Here is a 25,109-nt window from a genome sequence, read left to right on the forward strand (position 1 = left end):
TACTAAAAAGCACAAATATATGACTAAAAAATTATAGACAAAGAGGTCAGGAAAAAATGGTTGCTTAAAAAAAAAAGAAACTAAATAAATCAACAAATGCTTACAATCAAATGAGGTTCAGAACAACAAACCAAAGATTTAGACAGTAAACCTCTCCTCTACGCTTAAATGAATTACTCTGCCCCAACAGATGCCTACAATATGGCTAAAACACTATCTTGACAGCAAAATAGAGTAAAAAAAAAAAGTCAAGTAAAGCATTATACATTTAAGGGATAAATAGTGATGAACTCAATGCAAAGAAACAAATGTATGCTTCTACCAACAGAAATAAAAGAGCAAAAACCTTTCTAGAAATTCAAACAAACTTATAATTAAACTTAAAGTGCATAGCTAGTACATAACAACCATTACAGTCCAACAAAAGGAGTACATAACATGAAATTAAATCAAACCTAGCAAGCTTCAGCACAAGGAAATCACAATACACACATACAACGCAATACATAACTGGCTACACATAATAATAACAATTAGGGTACATAATCAAAGCCTTCTCTTCTTTAAGTCAGAGGGAGAAGCTTCATCCTTGGAACCACAAGACAGAGTCAAGTAATCCTTTTTGGCATCACAGTTTCTCCAGAATTCAGACCGAATGAAAGGAAAATCAGATGAACCCTCGACCTTGGAACCAAGGGACAAGGTCAAGAAATCATCGTGGCCAGCTACACACCCATGATCAGGAGCAACTCCAACTGAAACAACACCACTTATAGCAGAAACACAGACAAAACTTGGGCACTTAGATACAAAGGAATCAACATTTTCAAACTTAACCATAGTTGCAGAATTTTTCCCCTTAGAACATCGGCACGGAGTTGGCAAGCTCCGCTTGGACCCAGAATGCTCAAAGACATGACCATCTCGAGAACAATCCTCAGCATCAACATCAATAGCATTAGCAATAGAGTCACCCAAAGAACCACTAGCACCAAGAATGCGAACCTTCTTCAGAGAGTCTTTCCATGTAAGCGTCCCATCAGCAGTGACACAATATCCACCCCTCGAATCATACACTTTGCCAGAAGGGCTGGTGGTGATTGCAGTAAAGGTCGGATGGAACTTGGACTGGACAACAAAAACAATATCAATGAACAATTTTCCCATTGTACAATGCAACATCTGAACACGCAGGACTATTGAGAAAAATGTTAATACAAAATGACATAGTTCACTAAGCAAAATCCAATTACCTTATGGGGAGTATAGTGTCACCAATTGAGACGATAAGCATTAATGAGCCCTTGATCATCGGTAATCTGAACAACCTCAAAAGCATCACCAGAAGTAGCATTAAATCCAAGTGTCTTCCTAACAATAAACAACAACTTTTTACCTTGAAGTAGCTCCATACCAATTGCAGTGGCAACAACATTAGGACCCTTATAGATGAAAAGTTAGAAAAATATGTTAGATGATAAAATCTTAGACAATATAATGAACACATAGGCAAAAAACTGATCCCATGTAATTGTTAGAACTGGGTATTTACCAAAGCATTGTAATTCTTAGAACTGATGCCATGCAGTAGATCATCAAAAAACTCCAATACAGCTGCATCAGTATCATCAACCACTAAAATCTTGACCCTAGTCCAGTGATAAAATAACCTTCAGCAAACCTAAAACATACTTCAAACTAATTAAAAACCACTGACAATGAATAAAGACACCCAATATTACCTTAACATAACCTTGAAAACACTCATATCACAATGACGGCAGTAATACGCACCATTACGCATAGGTAAAATTCTCTGACAAACACACATAGGATACCACCATGTATGGGACTCAATGCATTCAACCACTTCTGCATACACAACAAATAAACCATCCTCAACCGATTGCACCAGCTCATACACTTTCTTAACAGGATACATCCGCCTAAACTGAGAAGTATCCGAGGTAATTAGACTTCTAACGACCCTCCATCTCACCAAAGGGCAACATGGATCAGACCGCAAAATACTGCAAATGCGACAAATGAAAAAAATGATTAGGACCTCTAACAAACTAAATTTATTTCCTAAACTATCATCACATAATATACCGGCACATACTCATTTCTAAACTGAAGAGCTTCACCTATGTGAGGATTCAAAAGCAACCTAGTAACATCCTTAAAAGATTCCAGATAGAAGGCACCTATGATTCACAAATGAAAAAAAAGACCATCACAGAAAACACCAATAAACCAAAAACAGTGACTGAAAGACAAGATGAAGTGCTTGAAAAAACCTGTTTCTCTATTGATCTTTGCAAACTGCAGAACAACAACAGGTAAGCCAGGAGATGAGTTATTGACCATTTCCTGAAACAACCCAACGTAGGCTCCATACAAAACACAATCAAATCTTCCCCTGCAAATTTTAACACATATCTCCACACGAACAACCTCTAAAACAGGAACCAGACACAAAACCAAAAAAACTGATTTTTACAAAGATACACACATAAGGTCAGTTAGTTCAAACTTCAACACTGTAGTCATGGTCCCAGTGGAATCCTCAGCATTATGATAGGAAATCGCAGTTAGGAGTCCAATAACATCTACAAAATGACCACACATCAACCAATGGAAAACATCACCAAAAAATAATAAATTTTTGAAAAAAAAAACATAACTTACATCCTCAACATTATGATAGGAAATCGCAGTTAGGAGTCCAATAACATCTACAAAACAACCACACATCAACCAATGGAAAACATCACTAAAAAATAATAAATTTTTGAAAAAAAACATAACTTACCAATCAAATGGCCTACACCAAGAGATGGCCGAGCTAAAATATGAGATGAAAGCGGTGTGAGGCCATTCCCATGCACCAGAAAATCATACGTCTTTCTCACAACCGTTTGTGGGTGAATAACCATCCTATGATCATTGTAAGCAGCCTTCAATCGAGCAGTGTCACACAGAACATGGAAAAAAGCAAACATGTAGACATAGTCTTCAGCCAACACATTGATAAAAAGATCAACAACATGAGCTGGAACAATAGCAAGAATCTTGTCACCCTAAAACACAAAGAGTGTATTAAGAAGTGATGTGAAAAAACCAGATTATTACATAAACAAACAACCATATACAAATAAACAAACAACCATATTACAAGTATGTAAAAAATCATTAAAAAATTTAAAGTTTTAAGCTTAATTAAACAAATTTTAATTTAACAGGGACCAAAACTATGTGCTGAAAAAATTTATAGGGACCAAAAACTATCAAATTTTGTTTATGAGGACTAAAAATGAAATTCAATATATTTATAGGGACTAAAAACTTAATTAACCCTTAGAAATAAACATTATATAATTGAAATATAAGAGTTATATTATATAAAGAAAACGTTTTTGGGTCTAATAGATGATATATTTTAGGACCAAATCTTTCATAGGATATAAGAAAACATATAAGGATCATGTAGACAATCATAGACCTTGAGTAGGTATTATTGTCTATGTAGACTTTATAGATAGATTAGACTAAACTAAAGTATTCATAGATATCGCCAAGAGATCTTGACATGAGATTGGGTAAATAGTATTCTAGATAACATTGGAAGAACTAAAACTTTATAAGATTCCCATAAATATCTAATTGAAATCGTAAATAATCTTAATTGAATATCACAAGACTTTTTTTCATTAAAAAATATTTTAAAATATTTTAGAATCCTAATCCAATATATCCTCTCTTAATATTTTTTTATTTTTTTTTAATAATGAAAAAAGAGCAATAAAGTTTTAAAATAAATAAATATGTCGATAAATAAAAAAAGTGCAAGTGGTGTTTGTCGAAACAAAACGAGGAGAGAAGAGGGAAAAATCAATCAATCGAGGGTTTCGTTCTTCTCGTCTTCATCATCCTCAATTCACAGTTACTTGCCCTCAAATCCCCACACATACTCGTATGCCCCCTTTCTCCTTCCCCCATTTTCACCTTTTCTATTCATACATATTATTATTATTATTATTATTATTATTATTATTATTTTTTTTTTTTGTCTTCTCATCTTCAATTCCTGTTTACATATTTACATGTTTACGAGTTAACCAACACTTCCATTTATTTGTTGTAGCAACCAATTTTGAAACTTGGAATATTCATGAGCTCAATTTAGTTTTAGTCAGTCAGTGTTTTACTATTACCACCTCATATATGTTTCTTTACAGTAGTCAGGTAGGATGGATTCAAAGTCACAGTCTCCTCCGCCTCATGACCACAACAACAACAACGATTCTGCTGATGCTGATGCTGCTGCTGCTCCTGCATTTCGCAAGCCTACCGGGGATGCACTAGCTAATAGGAATTATCGCCGCCCACCTCATGGTTTCATTCTATCTTTTTTAAATTTGTGTATTGTGTTGCCAAGATTTATCTGAGCTATTCTATAATATATATGGAGTAGGGGTTGGATGAAGAGATCTATACTCTTCATTTATATGCAGGTAGTCCCAAGCGCGAACACAGCTCAAGGGAAGAAGATTCTGTCAGAGACTCTCATCATCATTCAAGGAAGTATGATGCCAGGGAACAAGACACAAAATATGCCAGAACCAGCGATTCTCTTAGACATTCTGACAGACACTCGTCTCGGACCTCCTATGGCCACTCTAGGCATGACAAGTACGCAGATGAATATAGAAAACATGAGAGGTTATCATCACGTTCTGCACGTGACTCAAGGGGCGATCAAATGAGAGAAGAGAGCGACAGCAGGTCAAAAGACTATGGGCGTAGTATGGACAAGTATTCACGCGAAAAATATGAAAGGTCTGATTTTAGAAGCAAGGACAGAGATAGGGAGAAGCGTGCAACATATGAGGAGGTGGAGAAGGAGAAGCGTACAAGAGACGGGGATGCTCGAGATGAAAAAAAGGATTCACAAAGAAGTTCTGGAGAACACAAAAGTGACCGTGCACTGTATTATTCAGAGACTAGGAGCCAGAAAGAAGACATTGAGATTAGTAAGAACAAGGACCGAAACTCTAAAAAAGTAGGAGAGGTATTTGGTATTGAAGATAAAGAATCTTCTGGAAAGAAACAAAAGTTGTTTGGAGCTGACAAGGATGCCAATTCCGGAAAAGATGGTATTGTCTTTGTAATTTTTATACATAATCTAGGCATGATTATTACTCTCAAAACTATTATTGTATTAAGTTGTTATTGTGCTGAAGCAGATGAAAGGAAGACTTCAGGTTCAAAGCTTTCTCATGAGACAAAGCCAGGTTTAGGGGCTGTCAGGACCAGCGGTTTTGATAGTGGCAATAATGTAGATGCTGCAAAAGTGGCAGCAATGAGAGCTGCTGAATTAGGTATACACTGCAATTCCTGAAAAGCTTTTATTTGGGATGTGGACTTAAGTCTGTCGTTGGTTGGATTCTGGTTGTTTGAAGGTTCTTGGATATAATTTTTAAACATTTGCAGAATATGGATTGTTGTGGGTTGGATGTATATCATGGGCATGACTATTACTTTCAATTTTTTAGACATGTGTCTGCTTTTCATTTCATATATTTTCCCCATAAATGGTTTTTTCTTTCTAATAATTTGCGTTTCCAATTCTTTAACTTTTGTAGATATAATCTGTTATTTATTTGGAAATTTTGATGCATTACAGTTAACAAGAACTTAGTAGGGGCTAATTGCTTGACTACGGACCAAAAGAAGAAACTGTTGTGGGGCAGCAAAAAGAGTACACCCACTGAAGAGGTATCTTTGATAATTTATTACATTTTCCCCTTTATTTGCCGAGTTCTTACCGAACTCTTTTTTGTATAACATTAGGAGTACTTTGAGTTAGGGTGTATAGTGTCCCTTTTCTCCCCGTTTATATTGGATTCTTGGTTAATAGTTGTATTGTAGCAATATGGTCTCTTCTAAATTTTGGCGACGCTTGTAATTATGGCCTCTTCATGACTGCATGTTTTGAGGTGACAAAAGGTCGTTTTTTTTGTCTAACATGAACAGAACTTTCTCAGTTGTAAGTCATGAAGGCATCCAACCTTTAAAATTTGTGCACTCTCTCGTAAAACTCCCGCTCTAGCAACTTTGGAGTACTCGCTTTAGAGGGTACAGTAAGACGCCTCAACCATTAGGATAGAAAATCAGTTGTGGATATTCTAACACACCTATAATTTGTTATGTCTGCGGGTGTTATATTGACTGTTGATTTATTTGTTGAAGTGTGAGATTACTTTATCTTCTATAAAGGGAATATCGCACACTTTAAATGAGGTAAAACCCACCCTAGGTAATCCCTGCACCCAAAGTGAGGGTAAAGTTGGGGTCTTTTAAGCTAAATCAGAAACTTACAGTCTGACCTGAGGGCAAACTTGCCTTGGCCTCTGTTTGAATGGTATTATCCTTTGATATTGTTTACTGTCTCGTTACAAGTAAACGGTGTTCATAAATTTTATGGTGCAAGTTGTCCTATTACATTGACTTGAATAGTTAACCGACTTATCCGTCTCATTTTGCCCAAAGATTATACACATCTTTTCAAAGTTATCTATGTTGTAATAGGATAATTAGAGTGGTAAATGGTGAGTTCCTAGGCCTACAGTTCTGAAAAACCTCTGCCTCAGGTTTCTTGCTTTATTGTACCATTTTTCTGCCTCATGTAAACAAAGAATTTGATTGCTGCTCTGTAATGCATTTTCCACATGTTGCAGTCTGGCCACCGTTGGGATATGGCAGTGTTTGATCCAGAGCGACAAGAGAAATTCAACAAACTCATGGTAAGTTTGAATTCACTCGGTTGTTATATTCTGACTGAACAATAACATGAGGAGATTGTTTAGTTGTTCCTGAATGACTGACTCACTCTGTTAGTGTTTCTTCACCTACTAACACATTTTGAGTCTGAGGTTGTACTCGTGCCTATGGCAAATTGTAGGGTGTGAAAGGAGAAGCCAAAGTGGAGCAGAACTCTGACAATCAAAATGACAACGACTTACTCCGTGCTGAGAAGCAGAAGGAACTCCAGCTGGATCTAGAGAAGCAGTATACTGCAGGTCTTCGGCGAAGAGATGGCCGCACAGTTGGATTAGGTCTTTAAATATTTAGTGGTGGAATGTTTCATCCTTTGACTTTGCAGTGATTTTGAGTATGTTACCCCTGTCATAGGTGGAACTTATCATGTGTTTGTTACATATTGGGAGTTTATCACCTGTATGATCCTGATGCTTAGAGGAATTTAAATGGGATGATTTAATGCTAGAGTATATAATGGGGTTGGGAGAGGTACAAGAAAACATCTATGGTGATAAGCTTTCATGATATCAACTCCAAAACAAATTACAACTTTTGAAGTACTTTAGTATGGTGCTTGATATGTGGACAAGCATAGAATTAAGAATCACTCACGTGATCATGGGATTATGAATGTTATTATAGTTGTATTTTTCATCTGAAAAATTTAAGCTAGGCCACTGAAAATGATAAGATTATTTAGAATAGAGCAACAAGTAAGCTAAGTAGAAATGTGTACCCTTGAAGGCTTACCCAAAATTAACGCGTAAAAAAAATTGCACCCTTGAAAGCTTTGGACGAAATGTTGCAGTGCTATGCTACTTTTCTCTGATTATTGTTGTGAGTTTTTGAGAATTGAATTGTACTAACTGATAAAAACTAAAAGTTGGTGTGAAAACACATGCATTGGAGTTCTAAATCAACCTTCATTGTTCAAGTTTTAGGATTTTTTACACAGTTTTTCTATGTGTTTAACAATTCTATTCGGTATATGTTTTCATTATTTGATAACCGCTTTTCTAACATTTGAACTTTTATTTGATTTCATCGGGGAGTTGTTTTTTTGACAAGAGTGCATTGTGGATTTTTATCCATATTTTTTCAACTGAGATTTTTTTAATTCAATTACAATGATGTTTGGTTATTTATTTAAAAAGAAAGGCAAAAATTACCGATGTGGATTAAAATAAGAGTTGAATAATTCAAAGATGAATATGGGTTATACGGGGGCATTCAATGTTCTAAAAATAAAATCAAAAGCATTATTTATTTATTTATTTTTTTATAATAAAAACAAAGTGATTTGAAAACAATTAAAATAAAATACCAGCAGCAACCATGATTATTCTTAAACTGAAAACAATGTAACCAAACATACAAAGGGAAGTATTAAGTTTAATCGAAAATACATAGTTCACTATACAATTTCACTGTAAATATAGTTCACTTCACTTGAGACTAAGTAATTCTAGTGGCCAAAACAATCATGGTCACAAATTCAAATCTGCATAACATTTTACGAAACATACTGCATCAAAGACAACTTAGAATCTTATCATGTATGCATTCAAAAGTTTTATAATGCAATGCTAACATTAGCTTCTACTGATAAACCTGACCATCACTAGAATTAGCTTACACATTTCTCATATATTTACTATCAATATTACTTACACATTAAAAACGGCGATACATGTATGCATCATGAACAAACTATACAGAAAATACCAAAATGAATCTATTGATATGATACGATGGTATGACACAGTAACATAGTTTGTTGAAATAGCTTTACACTCAAAACTGCCGAACACTCCACGAGTATAAATAGCTAAATATTAGAACCTTGTTTTTACATAAAAACTACAATACTACTAGATAGCAAAATATTAGAACCTTTCCTTCCACATGTTTAATAAGCTCATGATCACATCACTTAGAATCAAACACTTTAAGAAATCACAACATAAAACTTATACAAGTCATTATCAATAATCCAAAATGTTGAAGTACACATTTTTTTTGAGGGGAATGTACACAATTTTATTTTATCAATAAAGAATATAAATACAAATAATATACCATGCCAAATATTTGAATTTAGCATTCAAATAGAAAATGTATGCTAATAAATTCTCTCTGCTGTTGATACAGGTCTTAAAAAAACAACAATAACCGTAATGTTATCCTTGCTGCCACGTTCCACAGCTTCGGTAGCCAACCTCTTAGAGCACATACCTGCCTCTTTAACTGTGTCCTTTATTATATTTATCACATCCAAACTGCTCATCACATCCCACAGACCATCGCTAGCCATGACCTAAATCAATCATTTTACTCATAACTCAATCATCATAATTGGAAAATATTGTACTATAACAAGCACCATAGTGATATGAGGATACAATTTCAAGCCTAAATCTTTCATCAAAGCCACTTCAATACATTAGAAAACAATTTGACAAGTAAACCTAATAAGTTTAAGTTCACTAAAATAATCATCTGTATGCTGTCAAAACGTTTTTGATTTTCAAAACCTTTTGATAAATATAATCAGCAAGATGAGTTTACAATTCCAATGATAATCCATAAATTATCCATCAACTTATTTTTCACAATACTTTAAATGGCAGCTTATTTTAAGATTCAATGCATATAAAAAACTTCATGCAAATAATGGCATGTAGCATAAAACTCCTCACCAGAAATTCATCCTCTGCATGTAAGGTGTTCTCAGTTATCTCAGGTTCTGCAGTTACAGCAGGCTTCAGGTCATCGTCACCGATAGAACGAGTAACCTGTGTAAAGTAACAGTCAATTTTACTTGTGCAATAAATTGTAAAAGCATGAATCATCATTAGTATCACAGTCCGTGCCTGCTTATATTATTTTCTTGACACATGATCATTTGATTGTGAAATTAAAACAAAAGGAAGAATTATCTACTGAATGAAAACGATTACATGAGTACTCCCTCGCCTATGCAAATCACCTCTTCACATCCAACAAACCAAATAATATAGCAGAATATAAAACTAACTTCTCACTACCTTGTTTATAATATATGTACCTGTAATATAATGTTGGCTTTCAGCTTAACACATTCTATACTTCACTCTTAGTTCTAAACTTTTATTCTCTTTGGTGTTTCTAGAATGTTCTGTAACTGTTTCTGTTTTCTGGTATTTGTTAGTTGCAACTGGAGTAGTGGTTACATTACTATTAAATGTTGTACGCCACTAAGTTAATCATTATCACAAAAAACAAATCACATATTCAGATCAAACACAATGAAATTCTCTCGAGAGAAAGTCAATACCCCGGGTTTCAATTTCACAAAATACGTGTAGAAGAAACATATCTCAGTCTCCAAACATGTGATATAAACTATAGCAACCAATTTGAACAAACCTGAAGCGCAGGAAGACCAACTCTCCAGGTATCAACTTGCCAATGAACTTGGCCCCCTTGACGAATAACACGCTCTCTCTCTTGAAGACAGCTTGCAACATGATCCTAATAATAATGCTAATATTTGATTAGTAATCAAATAAGGAATAAATTAAAGAGGCTATTGAATTATTAAATATTTGCCAAGCAGCTCACCTTACTCAGAGCAATGGGGTTACCAGCACGATATAAGATTGCCCGACAATCGCCACTATTAGCAACAAATAGCTTGTTCCCACTTACAATAGCAGCAATCGCTGTACAACCAGGATGCCAATCCTTCTGGATACATCTGTTGGATTTGCGATAGGAAGCAAGCTCTTTTCTGAAGGCAGTATCTGTTCTAAGGAATGCTTCCACTAGTGCATTAGCAGGACTGCACTTAAATATTAATAATTTACTAACTTTTTAGATAAGAGGGAAAGAAATAGTACGGCACAGAAAGGGGGAATTTAGAGTGAAATATACCTGGTCTTAAAACCAAGAGTTTGCAAAACTGCTGGTACAGCCCTAGAAGAAAACTCTGCAGCTGCTGCGCCTGCATATGTAATTTTACTTTTCATCACTTTCTAGTACATAATCATGATATTTGAGGACATAACTTCAAATTTGATTTTGATGTTCCCCAGAAATAAGACGATAATTCTCCTAGTGATGCATCCTGTTTAGAGACATGTCGATAGACATTGCCCTTACACAAACAGAGTAACAACTAACAACACCAAAGTTCACATGATATACATTCATCTGAATCTGACTGAAAACAACTTTTTGATAAAAGGAGACATAAAGGGTTCTCAATAATGTAATAAATGAAAAGCATGAAAGCTGAATTGCCATACTTACGTTGCTTATTCTATCACAAATAATTATGGTCTTCATATATTCGGAAGCAGGATACAGGTGCATGTAACAAAAATTGAAAGAGATTTGTAGTACATGCTAGAATACTATTTCAAATTCATGATTATCCATAACTTCTCAACATGCTGGGAACTTCTTTTTTCGGCTAAACTAATGCCCCAGCAATGCATAGCATAAAGAAAGCCTTACAATGAACAATATAATTATTTCCACATTGGAGTACTATTTCTTCTTAATTTTGGATTTCAATGAATAAAAAATCTAGATATTTATTATATTAATAATAAGTACCTCTATGGCCATCGAAGATACCAAAAGCATAGACATCCTTTTCATTGAAAACATGGGGCAGAATGAAATGTGTGTCCTCCATAGCCTCCCTTCTCCCACAAGTAGCATAAGATCCCCAAGACAGTATTGGACGGTATGCAAAAGGCTCGTCGTAAGACTCGCACCATGTTCTGAAACCAGAATCAGTTGAGCTAGAGGTATTCCTAGCCAAAAGCTCGCCTTGAGCAGACCAGCTAATACTCTCTTGATAAGTCTTGTCCACAAGTTGGTCAACAGACAAGTTACAAGGTCTAATATGCATATCTTCCACCTTCTTTACCTTCCTGTGTTCCATAATAAAATCAAGTTCCTTGACAATATCATCAAAGGAAGGTCTACTTTTAGGATTAGCATCCCAGCACTTTCGTATCATCGATACTAATCTTGATGGTATACCCAACTCCTCGCTGGCAAGGACCGGTCGTAATCCATCCGAAACAACAGCTGCTGTTAGTTGTTGCTCAGTATAGTTCATCTCAAGTACTGTGTGAGCCTGCCGTGAGGAAAAATTGATCAATATCACTTTTACAGAGTTTTGAAAAAGAAATTTTGATATAGCCAAACAATATTTTCCGAAAGCTTTTAATATGCAAAAGTCAAGAAAATCTCCAACCAAATAATAAATTACTAATAGTAACAGTCCAACCAGAAACTTGTTTTATTTTGATGCAGACTTACCTGTGCTTCTGCACGAAGATCAGTATATGGCACAACACCAGTAAGGAGTTCACTGCAACATATCCAACAAAGGTTTTAAATTCACAAAACAGAACATATATAAAATATTTTCAAGAGAAAGAGATTTGATAGAGAGAGAAGAACAATTTTGTAATGGTAACTCTTTTGAACTGCAAAGATGAATATTTATATTTATAAAAACAGAAGAATGAAAGATAACATCAGAGGTACCTGACATGCACTAGCACCGAATTACTTTCTAAGAATACAATGAGCCATTTTTACAAAACATTCATACTGTAACCAATGATTTATTTAATGGTAGCGACAAAATTTAAAAAATTCTCCTTTTAATGCTTCAACTTTAGCAACAAAACCACTGCTCAAGTATCAAATCTGATAATATGAACGAATGCCTCTTGTATATGTTTCATATTATTGTAGTTCTATTTAAATTAAAGTTCTATTTAAATTAAAAAGTTGTCTTGTATAAGTTTCTGTTTGTAGGAATATTATTGTGATTAAACAGAAGCCATGGTGGAGAATGGAATGGCAGATTTTGTCCCAGCCACCATAAGCAATTTGTGGAGCGCCAACCACCATAGTGGCACAATAGGCATAAACCTTTTTCCACCATTAACAACAATGATGAATATTGTCTATTTAAAAATGAAAAAACGAAAGACGTGGATGATAGTCCATCCATTGTTCTGCTAGACTATCTCTTGCTTTCCAAAGAAAGACGGAGTAAATATCTTGGTAAATTTAAAATCCTATAATGCATTTAAGAAATAGCATACTTAATCATGGTAAAACTGTTGCAACTAGTTCCTCTTATGGCAGATAACTAACAGCATCAGATATTCAAGACATTACCATCATTCAGTTTTCCTTGAACCAAAAAGAAATACAAATTAAAGAAAAAAAACTCAAATTCTTACTTGATTGATATCCCAAAACTGTATACATCTGACTTTTCTGTGTGTAATTCCTTTTTTAATATTTCAGGTGCCATATAAACAAGTGTTCCGACCATATTCTTTTTGTGAAAACCACCAGTAGGTTTTCCAGAAGACTTCCAATTCTCAAGAGAAACTCCCTTAATATCACTTTTGTATTCAGCCAAACCAAAATCTGTGAGGTGTGGACAGAGATTTATGTCAAGCTGCATCAAAGATACATTAGATTGGTAAGGTAATGTACAAAAAGAGTATGATATATCAAATATTGAATACAATGTTAAATAAATAGAGAATCGAAAGATATGGGAGACATTTACAAGAATATTTGATGGTTTCACATCTCTATGCAGAATCCCAAGGTTATGCAGATATTGCAAGGCCTTTGCTGTAAAAATAAAGTACAAGGAAAAAGGAAAAACTGTCAATCACGTTATTTCCTTTTTCTATTTGATAAACTTTCAATCATGTTATATTCTTAACTTCCACAATTTCCCTACATGATTGAAGTGTTAAAATACAATGGTTAAAAGAGTTGAAGGAAAAAATTCCTAGTCGATATAATACTTCTACAATTTGAAAATTCTTTATTTGGACATTTAACTAATAATTCTGGCTAGAAAAGGAAGCCTCAATGCTAAAACAAATGATCCTTCAAAATTGCTTGAAATAACTTTGCAAATCACTTTACAAATGCAATAATTAATTCTTCCCTGCTGTCCTACTGTGTGAAGTAGATTAACATGGTTAAAAGATTAAAAGAGTAGATAAGGTACTTGGTGAAAATATTCCCAATCCTTCAATAAGTAAATGAACATTATTTTTATTTAGTCCAAAAAAATACCAAAGTGTTGGTATATTGGTGAAAGATGTACTCACTTACGAAGATTTTTAGAATTGAGCTTATAACCTAACTAACTCATCGGTACAAAACTGGTTTGCAAGGTAAGGACTGCCCAAACCTTATAAGCACTACTAACTACTAAGGTCATATCTCTGTGTGATGTGGGGATAAACACACCTCCTACACCCAACACAGTCAAGGTGTCAAAGGAAGCAATGAAGGTGCTAGGGGAGGACAGCAATTAAAGCGGATCTCCGACAAATATGGTATTTGTGACATTCCAAATCATATACACCTTGATTTGACCAAACAACACTTCAGTTTAACATACTATGTAGGCGAAAGTTTAACCAGGCAAAGTAATTATCACATGATATTTCAATAATGCAACCGCTCTATACAAGCTGAAATCACAATCATACCTAACTGCATTGTTATCATAAGCGCGTCATTGACGGTTGGGGCCCATTCTTCTACATGTAACTTGTGGCCGAGATTGGAAGACTCATATAACTTGAAGAAAAACATATAATTGGGTGGTTTTGCATGGGCGGCAATTAGTGTTGCTATTCCCGGGTGATCTAGCTTGCTACATTTATTTAAGAAATCGAAAAACAGTCAACCTCAAACTCACAATACTCCACATTTTTTTGTGAATGGAAAAATAATATACACATGAATAAAGCGTGAAAAGTAAAACGAAATACAACAGCTGAGGAGTGCAAGATGTACTCAAGATGGATAAAGCACCGCCAAAAATCAAACAAGAACAAAAGCAAAAAGAATCAAAGCAGGACGAAAATAAAAGCACCTGGCCCCCCTCCCACCTCCCAGCAGAGACACCCACACCCTTACCGAGGGGCAAGAAGAACAAGGCAGAACCACCCAAAGTCACAAGGTCCCAATACAGACAACTCACAGGTCTCTAGCAGTACCAACACAAAATAGGTTCGATTTCCCACTCATAGTAGGAGCAGGAATAACCAGAATGTCTACCTAAAACCTACTTCCACGAGGTGAACTTGATTTTGTCCACCAGTTGATGCTCAGAAGCCGCCTTCCCCAAAAGATAAATCATTATGGGATTTCCAAATAGACCACACAATAGAATGTCAGACCAAAAGGAGATCTAATCTAACATTCTTCCCACCTCCAAGGCCTAGAATAAGACTAAAGACACTACCCAAATCTGAACGTAAGACGAGCTCCCACCCTATCCACCTGAGTATTCTATCCACACAGGACTAACTAGCGGACACGCAACACAGAAACTACAAGAGTTACCCCAGGGTTAGCAATCACCTTCCTATCAAAAACCTCCAGATAGACCACACAATACTCCACATTTACTCTTTAAAATACCAAAAAATACAGTAAAATAGCAAATTCCATTAGTTGATGTGCAAATAAACATAAAAGATAAAGGCACAATTTAGAGTAGCCATTAACTTATAGGAGATTCTCATATGGAAGTAAGTACATAATTTTTTGTTACAAAATAAGCTAACATATGTGTATGGAGAAGTTAAACGAGAGAGCTTCAGAAAAATTTAAGATGTAAAAGTTAATTTCAATTTTATGGTAGAAACTATTGTTTAGAAACCTAATTCTTTTAAGAGGAGTGTCAAGAACACTCTTTTAAAGACTCAGTATTGTCCCACCCACCTCTGTTTGTGATCCATTTATAAAGCGTGAGAACCACATTGATTTTACTCGGTAAGAGAGTGAGAATTGAAACGTGTTGAAATTTGGGGCTTAACTCATCCTTGCAAAACCGTCTTGTAAGGTGAGGAGTGTCTCCTCCTCTTTATAAACTCTTATCAAGAGTCCTATCTGTCTGATGTGGAACTAAATTTACCCCTCAAAGCCAACACGAGACAACTCAAATGCCGCAACTAGACTACTAGAGGCGGATCACAATAAAGGCAAAATTTCCAACAAAACGAGAGTGTTTCTAACACTCATCCTATAAGAAAATTGGTGATGATAATCCCTAGCATCTAAACAAGAATAGTTATAGTTATTATGAATAAACATGAAGGAATAAAGTGGTAGAAAAGGACAAACCAAAGCAATTGTAATTGTTTGTGGAAGTTATTGATGTGTTGAGAAAGAGACAAAATGGGTTTCTTAACAGCAACTTTGTCTCCATTCAGAGTGCCTTCATAAACAACACTTTCAGCACCTGTGAATGCAAATGAAAAACAGTGAGTTATTATATATAATATAATATAAATATATATAAGAAATTGAGAAGAAAAAGTGAAGTAACCTCTGGCAATAGGAAAAAGAAGTTCGTAAGAGGAAGGAGGGAGGTGTAGGGGAATAGAGGAGCTTGTGCAGCAACCCCTAATGCAAGTGTTAGGTTCAACAATCTCTTTTCCTACCATACTTCTTCTTCTTCTTCTTATTATCAATATGAATATGATTGATAGATATATATAACTTTTGAGCTAACTAGACTAGATACGATACAACGCAATCATATATATATGATATCATATCATCACGGTGCTTTTGTTTTGTTTTGTTTTGAGAAATTTCGCGTTGCTGCTTTCTGTCGCATACTACGCATATTCCAGCCACTTACAATCCACAAAACCAAATCAACCCGCCTATCATTCTTTTCTTTATTTATTTAATTTTTTTTCTTGGTTAAATACATTTATTTTAATTTTTTTCGTTTTGATCTCCTTAACATTTTTCTTCAATTTTTGGTATTTTAAAGTTTTATATCACCACTGGTTCTTACTTTTAAGTCAAATTTAAAATTTTGATTTTTTTTTTCACAATCATTTTTTGACAAGAAAAAAAAATGATTGTGAAAAAAAAAACTTTATATTGTAAAATTATAATTTTTTTAAATAAGGATAAATTAAATATGAATTTTTATGTTTTTGACATTTAAAATTTCATATTTAATTTATTTTTGTTAAACAAAGGACAAAACAAGTCCGAAAAAATAAAAACGATAATAAATGAAATGGAATCTAAGTGAGTTGGTAGTTAGGCAAACCGAAACAATCTAAAAAAAAAAGGTCTGCCTAATAAAAAAAAAATTGGTTGTAACATTTTTCTGGCATGCACACAAAATTTTGTTACAAGAATACTTTGGCAAATGTAATTAAAAATTATCATCGGTTTAGCCATACACAAAATACGGCCTGAAAAACATAAATTCTTGAGAGCAACCTGCTAGTCGTGGTGTGGTTGCCAATAACTCTAATAGGAGCATTTCAATAGAGCAGCTTCACAGGGGTCACCATTTGCTTTTGCTACTAATGCTTGTTAAATTAATTGAAGATATTTTGTTATTACCGGTCATCTGTGCGGAGTGACCACCATAAAAGGGAGTTGCCGACGAAACATTATTTCAATGGTAGATGTAGAATGTGGAGCTGCGCAGAAACATTTTCTCGCATGCAACCCTTGCCTTACAGTATCCAAGGTTGCGACAGAATGATTGTTTGTTTGCTGAATTTCCAGTTCCAAGATGAGGGGAATATGTCCCAAACCATTATTTCAAACCAATGTAAATGTGTCAACAATTTCGTTTGTGGCATTCGATAAAGCAAAATGAAAAGAGGAGCTAGCCTTGGAAGGTACGAACTGAGGTGAAGGTTGAATAGAATTAAAACCGAGAGTATAATAAATAAAAGAAATATGAAAATAGGGGGAGTGAGTGAATTTGGTAACATTTGCCTCCACTCTTCACAAAATCCAATTTACATAGTCATGGAATTTAGTAACAACCATCACCTATGTACAGAGTTTGTGAATCTTTCACATTCATTATAATTTTAACATTCAGGTTACATAACCATAACTGGAATATCATAATCATAACTAACAATGATTTCCTTGATTTACAACCCCCCTTACGCTATCGATTTCTCCTAAAAGAATCAGAAAAAACTATGTATACTCGAATAACAAATCAATAATTAATCCATGCACACACTACAAGCAGCATTTCTATAGACTATAACATATCAACACTAAAAATTAAAGCCAGCACCAGTTGCAACCACGATTACCCATTATTTCAGATTTCACCTGTCCCAAGAGGTTGCCTTGAGGCATTTCCAGAGGCCCAGGCTTGATAATCTTTCACAAGCTGTTCAAGAAAAATAACTCAGCATAAAATAAATTGTATAAATTTCTCACCACCTAAAATTAGTACAAAACTTCAAGTAGCTAGTAATCTGTTGTAGAACCATAACTCTAGCTACTGCTGCTGTAGTCAGCAAGATAGTATCAATAGCAGCAACAAAGAACTAAAAGACCGATGAATAAAAGGTGAACTCAGAGCAATTTTACTTTGTTATATAATAGGTTAATCGTAAAGATTTATATCAATGCCGTAGATATTGTAAAAGATATATTAGTACTGTGTGAGTCACTAAGAGGGTCTGCAACCTCCCTAGCGAAATGGCTCCATACATTTACGATTTACCTAATAAACGGTCTACCCTTCTCTATTACCTTCCACTATTAACTCTCACATATTCCCATTCTTACTCACCGTCCACCTGGCCAGTTTGTTACAAATTTCACCCCATCCTCTCATGATCTATACAAGAGTCAATTTAAGTTATTTCGATGAGAGCTGCACAGATTAAAACATCGCAACATGTAATATGGTATTGGTGATGTTTTTAATAATAAGTTTTCCTAGGATGATTTTTTCTATATAAAATTCAAGGATATTATAGAGTATTTGAAAATTTTAGGACAATTAGCATTACCACAGATGATTGACGAGACCACCAAACACCTATCTCTAGTAATTTTTTTTTTTTTTTTTATGGATTTCACATTTTAGGCTGCAATTATTATACAATGTTACTTTGTTGGATCAAATTACAATATTGTAAAACATAATCTTCTCTCAGGCTCTAAACTCTAACACATCTAGCTCGTTTGTGCTAAACACTGCACAGTCTGTAGTAATATTTTTTTTATAGATTTCACATTTTAGGCTGAAATTAACATACAATGTTACTTTGTTTGGATCAAATTACAATATTGTAAAACAAAATCTTCTCTCTGGCTCTAAACTCTACACATCTAGCTTGTTTATGCTAACACTACGTAGTATTTATACAATACATATAAAAGGACTGATTTCTACCCAAGAAATGTGACTTTTAAACTTGAATTTGCAGAAACACCCACTGTTCATTCAAATATTTTTGTGTAAAAGCTGAATAACATGACTGAATCTTTCTACCTAAATTTTCAATTTGATTCAGGTCAGAATTTGTAGGAGAGACTACTGGTCATGTACAAGCAATGAAAAAGCTAAAGACATCAGAGATGCTTCATAGAAGCTAGGTTTACAGTCATTTGTCTTCCCAGATTATGTTATTTCAAAGGTTGGCAGTGTTTTGCTTAAGGCTAATAAGGTCAACATACTTATTCCCTTCCCTGCAAAACTTTTCAGGTTGAATATGTCATGGTGGAGATAAACATCCTTCCAGAGGATGACATGAATAGCACAGTCAAATTTTTATGGTGAGGATATGATGACTTTATGAGATAGGATATGATGACTTTATGAGATAGGATATGATGACTTTATTGAGTCTATACATCAACAAAATTATGTACATTGGCATTAAATACTCCATTTATAGAGTAATCCTGTTTTATCAGTTATAATACATTTTTTTGTATGGTGAACTTAGAATGCTACCTTGTATAACTTTTAGATAATTTCCAAACCTACTGTTAGAGCTATAATTCCTATCATGATTGCAGCTAAAATCATTTCAAAAAGATATAATGCTGAGAACAGTTATAATCATTTCAAAATTATATACGTATTTGTGATTGAAACTAAATCAACCTTGGTCAGTATTTTATGTTCAAGGGATATCAGTCAGACAAGTAATGACTTGATAGATATGGACAATAGAGACTCATATTTGGACCATTTAAACCATTAGATTAGATTGTAGTACACTAAAAGAAAAAGATAGTCCTATAGGTTAGAATGTGAGTTGCTGTTGGACGGGTGTTCAGTAAATCTTTGTGTTAGGTGCAAAAGCGAAAGAGATAAACTGTCTAATTTAAGATATTAAGTAGTATAATAAAATAATAAATTTAACAAGTATTTTGAATTGTCAAGTTATGTAACTTTGACTCTAATTTTTATCATACTTATAGTTTTAAAGACCCTCATGTGCGTAAACATTCAAATTTTTATACATACACTGGTTTCTTCTTATACATGTGATGATAATTTATCAATCTTTTGTAGTTGACAATTTTGCTGGATGTTGTGTTATGTTCTTGACGCATGAACACATTTATGCTGATTATATCATGGATAAGGTTGAGTAAAGAGGCAACATTGAAACATTCCCATGTCAAAGTGCAAGTGCAACCTGATACCCTTGGGTGCATTTGGTTAGAGCATAACTATCTTACTTTTCAAGAGGTCTTGTTGGAGTAAAAGTTGATTTGGGATAAGACTAGGCGTCTCACTTTTGGCTTCAATTTGGTTGGCATAAAGCACATGATATTTTAAACGGGGTACCAAACAGAGATCTCAAGGATGGGGTGGCTTTGATTAATTGTGTGTTTTGGTCTTATGTTTAGGGGGAGCCTTGGCGCAACAGTAAAGTTGTTGTCGTGTGACTGAAATGTCACGGGTTTAAGTCATGAAAACAGCCTCTTGTGTAAAAAACTTGGTAAGGATGGGTACAATACACCAAAATGGTGGGGCCCCTTCCCGGACCCTGCGTATGCGGGAGCTTTAGTGCACCAGGCTACCCTTTTTTTAGTCTTATGTTAAGGAGGACCCGATGTTCCTCTATCCCTTTGTAATCTGTTATTTGTCAGAATGAACTTCTTTTATGATATCATCAAAGAAAAGATGCCACATCACCAATGTTAGTTGTAACAAAAAGATTGGAATCACATGGAATGAGAGGTGTGTGCAAGGACGTGAACACTGGGTGTGCAGAATCTGCTGAAAGTCTTTATTTCCTCCCTTTGGCATTCCTTGGAATGATTTCTTCTTCTTAGGCTTATACAAAGATATATCTTACTTTCACTTTTCTTGCCTTCTATAAATTGTGTTCTTTGGTTATGACTTAATCATTTGTTCCTTTGCACTCATCATTGTACCAGTGAAAGGTGTTTCAGAATTCATTCTGTTGTGTTAATCTCTGATCATGAATATAGGGTTCTTATTTCTCTAAATATGTTCATTTATCATCTCCCAAAAATCCAAACCCTTACAACTTCTTTCATACAAAAATAGAAACACATTTTAAATCAAACATGTAAATAATATACTGAGCTTTAACAAACCTGTGACATAAAACGGGGAAGCATAATCTTGAGTATTTGTTCAAGGACTTGAGTCCCAGCTGATTCAATTGCTTGCTTTGGTATTGCTTTGAAAGCGAAAGGAATTTCAATGCTTACCTGAATTCGACATAGCAATGCAAAGCAAATTTAACTGAAATGACACAAAATAAAAATCAGAAGAAAACGATAGTAAACTAGAGTACTACCACCTCAATTATAGTGTCTGATGTGAGTTGCTGCACCAATGACTTATCCGAGTCACTTTCACATGATATCCGGTTCACCATTATAGCTGCATTACCACATTAAAGTATTGAAAAGACATTCCTGAAAGTAGCATGAATCAAATGACATGACATATCCTACAGATTTCCTTCTTCCTTTTCTCAGGAAGGGAACAGGAAAACTACCTCTACTTCTTGAGCAAACATGGAGGTATACATATAATTTTGGAATCACCGTAACCATCCTTAACTACATTAACATTTACTACTTTAAACGAATAGTAACATCTAAAGAATTCTTCCATTTCATCTACCCTTTTGTATCGTGAGTCTACATTTTGGACATAGATTCCGTACATGCAGTAAGGGATCTTGATAGTTGGATGAAGATCAGACAACTCATATCATGGCTTAAAAGAAGGAGCTTTAAAATACAAGTAATCTGATCTTCATCCAACTAACGACCGAGATTCATGAGAAGTAACATGAGATATAGCAAAACAATACTACTGACCATCAAACTTATCGTTCTGAGCGGCGACCATAGGGGAACCCTGAAGCTGTAATGTAAGAAAACAAGAAATAAGAAAGACTAAAAAGGAAAACATGGATGTTAATGAATGATTGATAAGTATCTACCTTGCAGGACAAGAGCTTAATGCAACAGCCATTGGGTTGTTGTTCAACTTTGACAAGCAAAACAGGACAAACCTCAAATGTGAAAAACTTAATTGTGTAAACATAACACCTGAATGTATCCTCACTCACACGTTCAATCCTTTCAGCGTCTAACACTGAATATTGACTTGCTGGTAACCTCATATATTCAACTACAAATTCAAAGTTGAAACTCAATAAATTACAATAACAAGTAACATTCATTGCTTTGCTTGCTTGCTTGATAATACTACTTACTTAGGGGACGTTGGAGTTGTTGAACAGAAACAGACTCCTTACGGCGAGCAACGAAACGGGCTTTGTGGGTCGAAGGAGGAGTTGCTGAAGCAAGAAGTGGAAGGCGTTGTTTGAGTTGATGACAACGTGAAATGGGTAGAACAAGAATGGAACTAACCAATGACGAAGCCATCCCAATTCCTCGAACTTCTCTTGTTTTGTCTTGGCTTGTGTGTGGATGGATGTGGTTGCTCACTATACACTTGAGTCACTCACCATCCGTTTCAAACCAAACCAAACCTTGGTTTGACAAAACAAAAGTATATGTTTGTCAATACAAAATTATATATACTACTTACTAATTAACTTTGGGTATATCATATTGGTTAAGAATTCCTTGATAGAAAATTTGTCTTGTAAATACATATTTTTACTTTTGTTTTTAGCAATAGTTACACCATTTTTTGATACAAGCTTATTTATTTTAGTACTTTAACCAATGATTCGGAGATATTCATTAACATTTTTCATTAATTTTTAAGACTTAAATTATACAAAATATCAACCCAGATGTGTGGATTCCACATAACACATTTTACTGAAACTAGCTTGTCAGTAAGGATAGATTGTATAACTGAGTGGATGAGGGTTGAACATGCAGACACTATGACACTCAAGTCAATATTTAAGCTAGAAAAAGGGGGTTAAAGATAGATTGAATCGTACCTTAGAGGGTTAAGTCCTCTTATATAATGGAGGAGTGAGACTCCTTGAAATGGTGGTTGTATATCTGTCGAGCATTACATAATGAAAGTTCTTGGAGGTACGGATTCTGTTACCTCCAAATGTTGCGAGCACACCTTCTTTGTGAGGTGAGGGTGTGAATAATGCTAGTTGATCTTAAGTGGATTGGGTATGATTCATAAACACTTGACTGCCATCAAGGCCTCTGAGTAGTCCAGAACAGTTGCCCCCAATTCATCATTCTAGAAGTGGAGATTATTGACTTCGATGTGCGAGGTAAAATGTCTCGTTGGTGTGAGACGATTTCCTTAAAGTAATGTTAAGCTTGTGGAAGGCTTTGGTTTGCAAAATAACAATAAGCTCGCGAGGGGCTTTTATTGTGAGATAATATTGAGCTCAAGGGAGTTTATGTAAAAGATCGTTGAACTCGCGAGGAGCTTTTCCTAGGAAAGAAACATTAAGCTCACAAGGAACTTTCATTCAGAGAGTATTAACCTCGCGAGGAGGTTTCACTATAGAAAGATGTTAAGTTCACAGAGAACTCTTTGCGAGAAAAATACCTTCACAATGAGTGTTATGTATGATGAGCATAAGAATACGATAACACATTTGATTTTGGAAAGATCATGTCGAGGAGATACATTGTGGAGAGTTGTTCCTCGTTTTGATGACCTGTGCAGAAGTGTGGTTAGTCATGAAGGTGAAGTTTGAACCTAATGCGATGAGGAGATGCTTACCTGTCACATCTCACATTAAATACGGGCTTGATCTTTATGCCGAGGAAGAAATTGTGGGGACATGACCCTTGGTTTCCTCCTGCCACGTGTCAAGGCTACTTACTGCACTTGATGGCCTAGACCGTTGAGTATTTAATAGCTTTGATTTTCAAGGATGTTTTTTAGTCGTTGGTTTGATATAAACACCTGAGTTTGTATCAGACTTCTCGATGAACCTTTGGATTGATTGAGGTTTTCTAATCATGACCATTGCATCGTTTTTGAAGAGTTGGATTCATTTGCAAAACACTATATTGGATGAATGACCTCCAAGGCTATTCAAACATTTTGTGGAGAGTATAAAAGATTTTGGAGGGGTATTCAAAAGACTTTTACAATTTCTTTTATGAGTTTCTCTATTCTCTATTATGTAAATATCAAGCTTTTTCTTAGAGCTTTATCTTTCGATTTAACAAGTTGGTTCGTCTTGACCTTATCTTCTTGTGGTTCCTCTAGTATTTTTGTGACCAGTTTGGTTCTGATAACCGAACAATTTGTAGGTTATCATTTTGCACTTATCCCCCATAACCTATGAGAAATTGAGTGTATGCATGGCCTATAACATATAATCAGTGACTATTTAGGAGTTTATGGTTGTGAGTAACTTTTAGTGTTATTTAATCATTTTGAACTAGTAATGCTTGTTGTGAACGTTTGTGGAACAAGATGAGGAAATGCACTGTAGATATAAGCAACTACTGAAGGAAAATCGATTTACATTACAGAATAAGCAGCGGAAAAATTTCGATTTTCTTTCCTTGGATCATTACAAATTACACATGAATCAGTGATTCGATTGTTATCTCGAAGTGTGAAACTGAAAGCTGGAATCTGGAAACCGGAATCACGATCACAGCAAAGCAAGCAGCAAGCAGCAAAGCCTCTAGCAAGTCCACACGAACAGTGCTCCTCCAAAACTCGGTGCTAGCCAAGGAATCGGAAGTCTCAGAGAGCTAGGGTTTCTTCAAAGCGCGTAGCGTCAAACTTCAGCACTAGGGTTCTATTTATAGAACTCCTTGTGTGCTATGCAAGTCAGAAGCCACTATTGGACTTCACTAAGCCCAATAACGAGTTTAGTAATTTTTCTAACTAATTAGCTTTATTTACTAAACGCACCCCTTATATAAGTCGTACTTATATATTTCTCTTTTGACTGTTCTTTGTGTGTGACCCTATAGGTTCTAGTCACGTTGGCAATAAT

At 34.9% G+C, this 25,109-nt stretch overlaps 3 protein-coding genes across 5 annotated transcripts; 1 reads left to right on the forward strand and 2 right to left on the reverse strand.

The window, feature by feature from the left end:
- Nucleotides 1-3,838: 3,838 nt before the first annotated feature.
- LOC11424300 (arginine/serine-rich coiled-coil protein 2) lies at nucleotides 3,839-7,625 on the forward strand. Of its 3 annotated transcripts, none has more exons than XM_039834955.1 (7): nucleotides 3,839-3,976; nucleotides 4,242-4,398; nucleotides 4,518-5,159; nucleotides 5,250-5,384; nucleotides 5,690-5,781; nucleotides 6,744-6,809; nucleotides 6,968-7,625. In XM_039834955.1, the coding sequence occupies exons 2-7, from the start codon at nucleotides 4,254-4,256 to the stop codon at nucleotides 7,127-7,129; spliced, it is 1,242 nt and encodes a 413-aa protein (XP_039690889.1). In that variant the 5' UTR covers nucleotides 3,839-3,976; nucleotides 4,242-4,253; the 3' UTR covers nucleotides 7,130-7,625. The 3 variants fall into 3 exon arrangements, with proteins under 3 accessions (XP_039690889.1, XP_024631772.1, XP_039690894.1); XM_024776004.2 differs by having other exon boundaries at nucleotides 4,245-4,398; XM_039834960.1 differs by lacking the exon at nucleotides 3,839-3,976 and having other exon boundaries at nucleotides 4,258-4,398; nucleotides 4,478-5,159.
- A 1,182-nt stretch (nucleotides 7,626-8,807) lies between these two features.
- On the reverse strand, nucleotides 8,808-16,548 carry LOC11428583 (protein kinase and PP2C-like domain-containing protein). The gene is made up of 12 exons (XM_003590198.4): nucleotides 16,220-16,548; nucleotides 16,015-16,132; nucleotides 14,370-14,536; nucleotides 13,424-13,491; nucleotides 13,086-13,309; nucleotides 12,145-12,196; nucleotides 11,428-11,959; nucleotides 10,741-10,810; nucleotides 10,429-10,648; nucleotides 10,234-10,338; nucleotides 9,525-9,620; nucleotides 8,808-9,142 (listed from the first exon to the last, which is right to left on the reverse strand). The coding sequence occupies exons 1-12, from the start codon at nucleotides 16,335-16,337 to the stop codon at nucleotides 8,948-8,950; spliced, it is 1,965 nt and encodes a 654-aa protein (XP_003590246.1). The 5' UTR covers nucleotides 16,338-16,548; the 3' UTR covers nucleotides 8,808-8,947.
- A 1,078-nt stretch (nucleotides 16,549-17,626) lies between these two features.
- Nucleotides 17,627-22,708, reverse strand: LOC11430401 (uncharacterized protein SYNPCC7002_A1590). Its single transcript, XM_003590199.4, has 6 exons — nucleotides 22,410-22,708; nucleotides 22,134-22,324; nucleotides 22,009-22,054; nucleotides 21,480-21,562; nucleotides 21,271-21,387; nucleotides 17,627-18,064 (listed from the first exon to the last, which is right to left on the reverse strand). Exons 1-6 carry the CDS (start codon nucleotides 22,579-22,581, stop codon nucleotides 17,993-17,995), a joined length of 681 nt encoding a protein of 226 aa, XP_003590247.2. The 5' UTR covers nucleotides 22,582-22,708; the 3' UTR covers nucleotides 17,627-17,992.
- Between the last annotated feature and the right edge of the window lie 2,401 nt (nucleotides 22,709-25,109).

Source organism: Medicago truncatula, chromosome 1, assembly GCF_003473485.1.
Source record: "Medicago truncatula cultivar Jemalong A17 chromosome 1, MtrunA17r5.0-ANR, whole genome shotgun sequence".
In the NCBI taxonomy this organism is placed as follows: Eukaryota; Viridiplantae; Streptophyta; class Magnoliopsida; order Fabales; family Fabaceae; genus Medicago; species Medicago truncatula.

What these genes read in the sequence shown, in the direction of transcription:
- LOC11424300 (XM_039834955.1), top strand. Translation starts at nt 4,254, where the DNA reads ATGGATTCAAAGTCACAGTCTCCTCCGCCTCATGACCACAACAACAAC. An exon ending in TGCCAATTCCGGAAAAGATG is followed by an intron (nt 5,160 to 5,249) that starts GTATTGTCTTTG and finishes GTGCTGAAGCAG; the next exon opens with ATGAAAGGAAGACTTCAGGT. An exon ending in AATGAGAGCTGCTGAATTAG is followed by an intron (nt 5,385 to 5,689) that starts GTATACACTGCA and finishes GATGCATTACAG; the next exon opens with TTAACAAGAACTTAGTAGGG.
- LOC11428583 (XM_003590198.4), bottom strand. Translation starts at nt 16,337, where the DNA reads ATGGTAGGAAAAGAGATTGTTGAACCTAACACTTGCATTAGGGGTTGC. An exon ending in TCTTTTTCCTATTGCCAGAG is followed by an intron (nt 16,133 to 16,219) that starts GTTACTTCACTT and finishes TTGCATTCACAG; the next exon opens with GTGCTGAAAGTGTTGTTTAT. An exon ending in AGTTTTGGGATATCAATCAA is followed by an intron (nt 12,197 to 13,085) that starts GTAAGAATTTGA and finishes GATATGTTGCAG; the next exon opens with TGAACTCCTTACTGGTGTTG.
- LOC11430401 (XM_003590199.4), bottom strand. Translation starts at nt 22,581, where the DNA reads ATGGCTTCGTCATTGGTTAGTTCCATTCTTGTTCTACCCATTTCACGT. An exon ending in TTAAGCTCTTGTCCTGCAAG is followed by an intron (nt 22,055 to 22,133) that starts GTAGATACTTAT and finishes CTTACATTACAG; the next exon opens with CTTCAGGGTTCCCCTATGGT. An exon ending in CATCAGACACTATAATTGAG is followed by an intron (nt 21,388 to 21,479) that starts GTGGTAGTACTC and finishes TGTCGAATTCAG; the next exon opens with GTAAGCATTGAAATTCCTTT.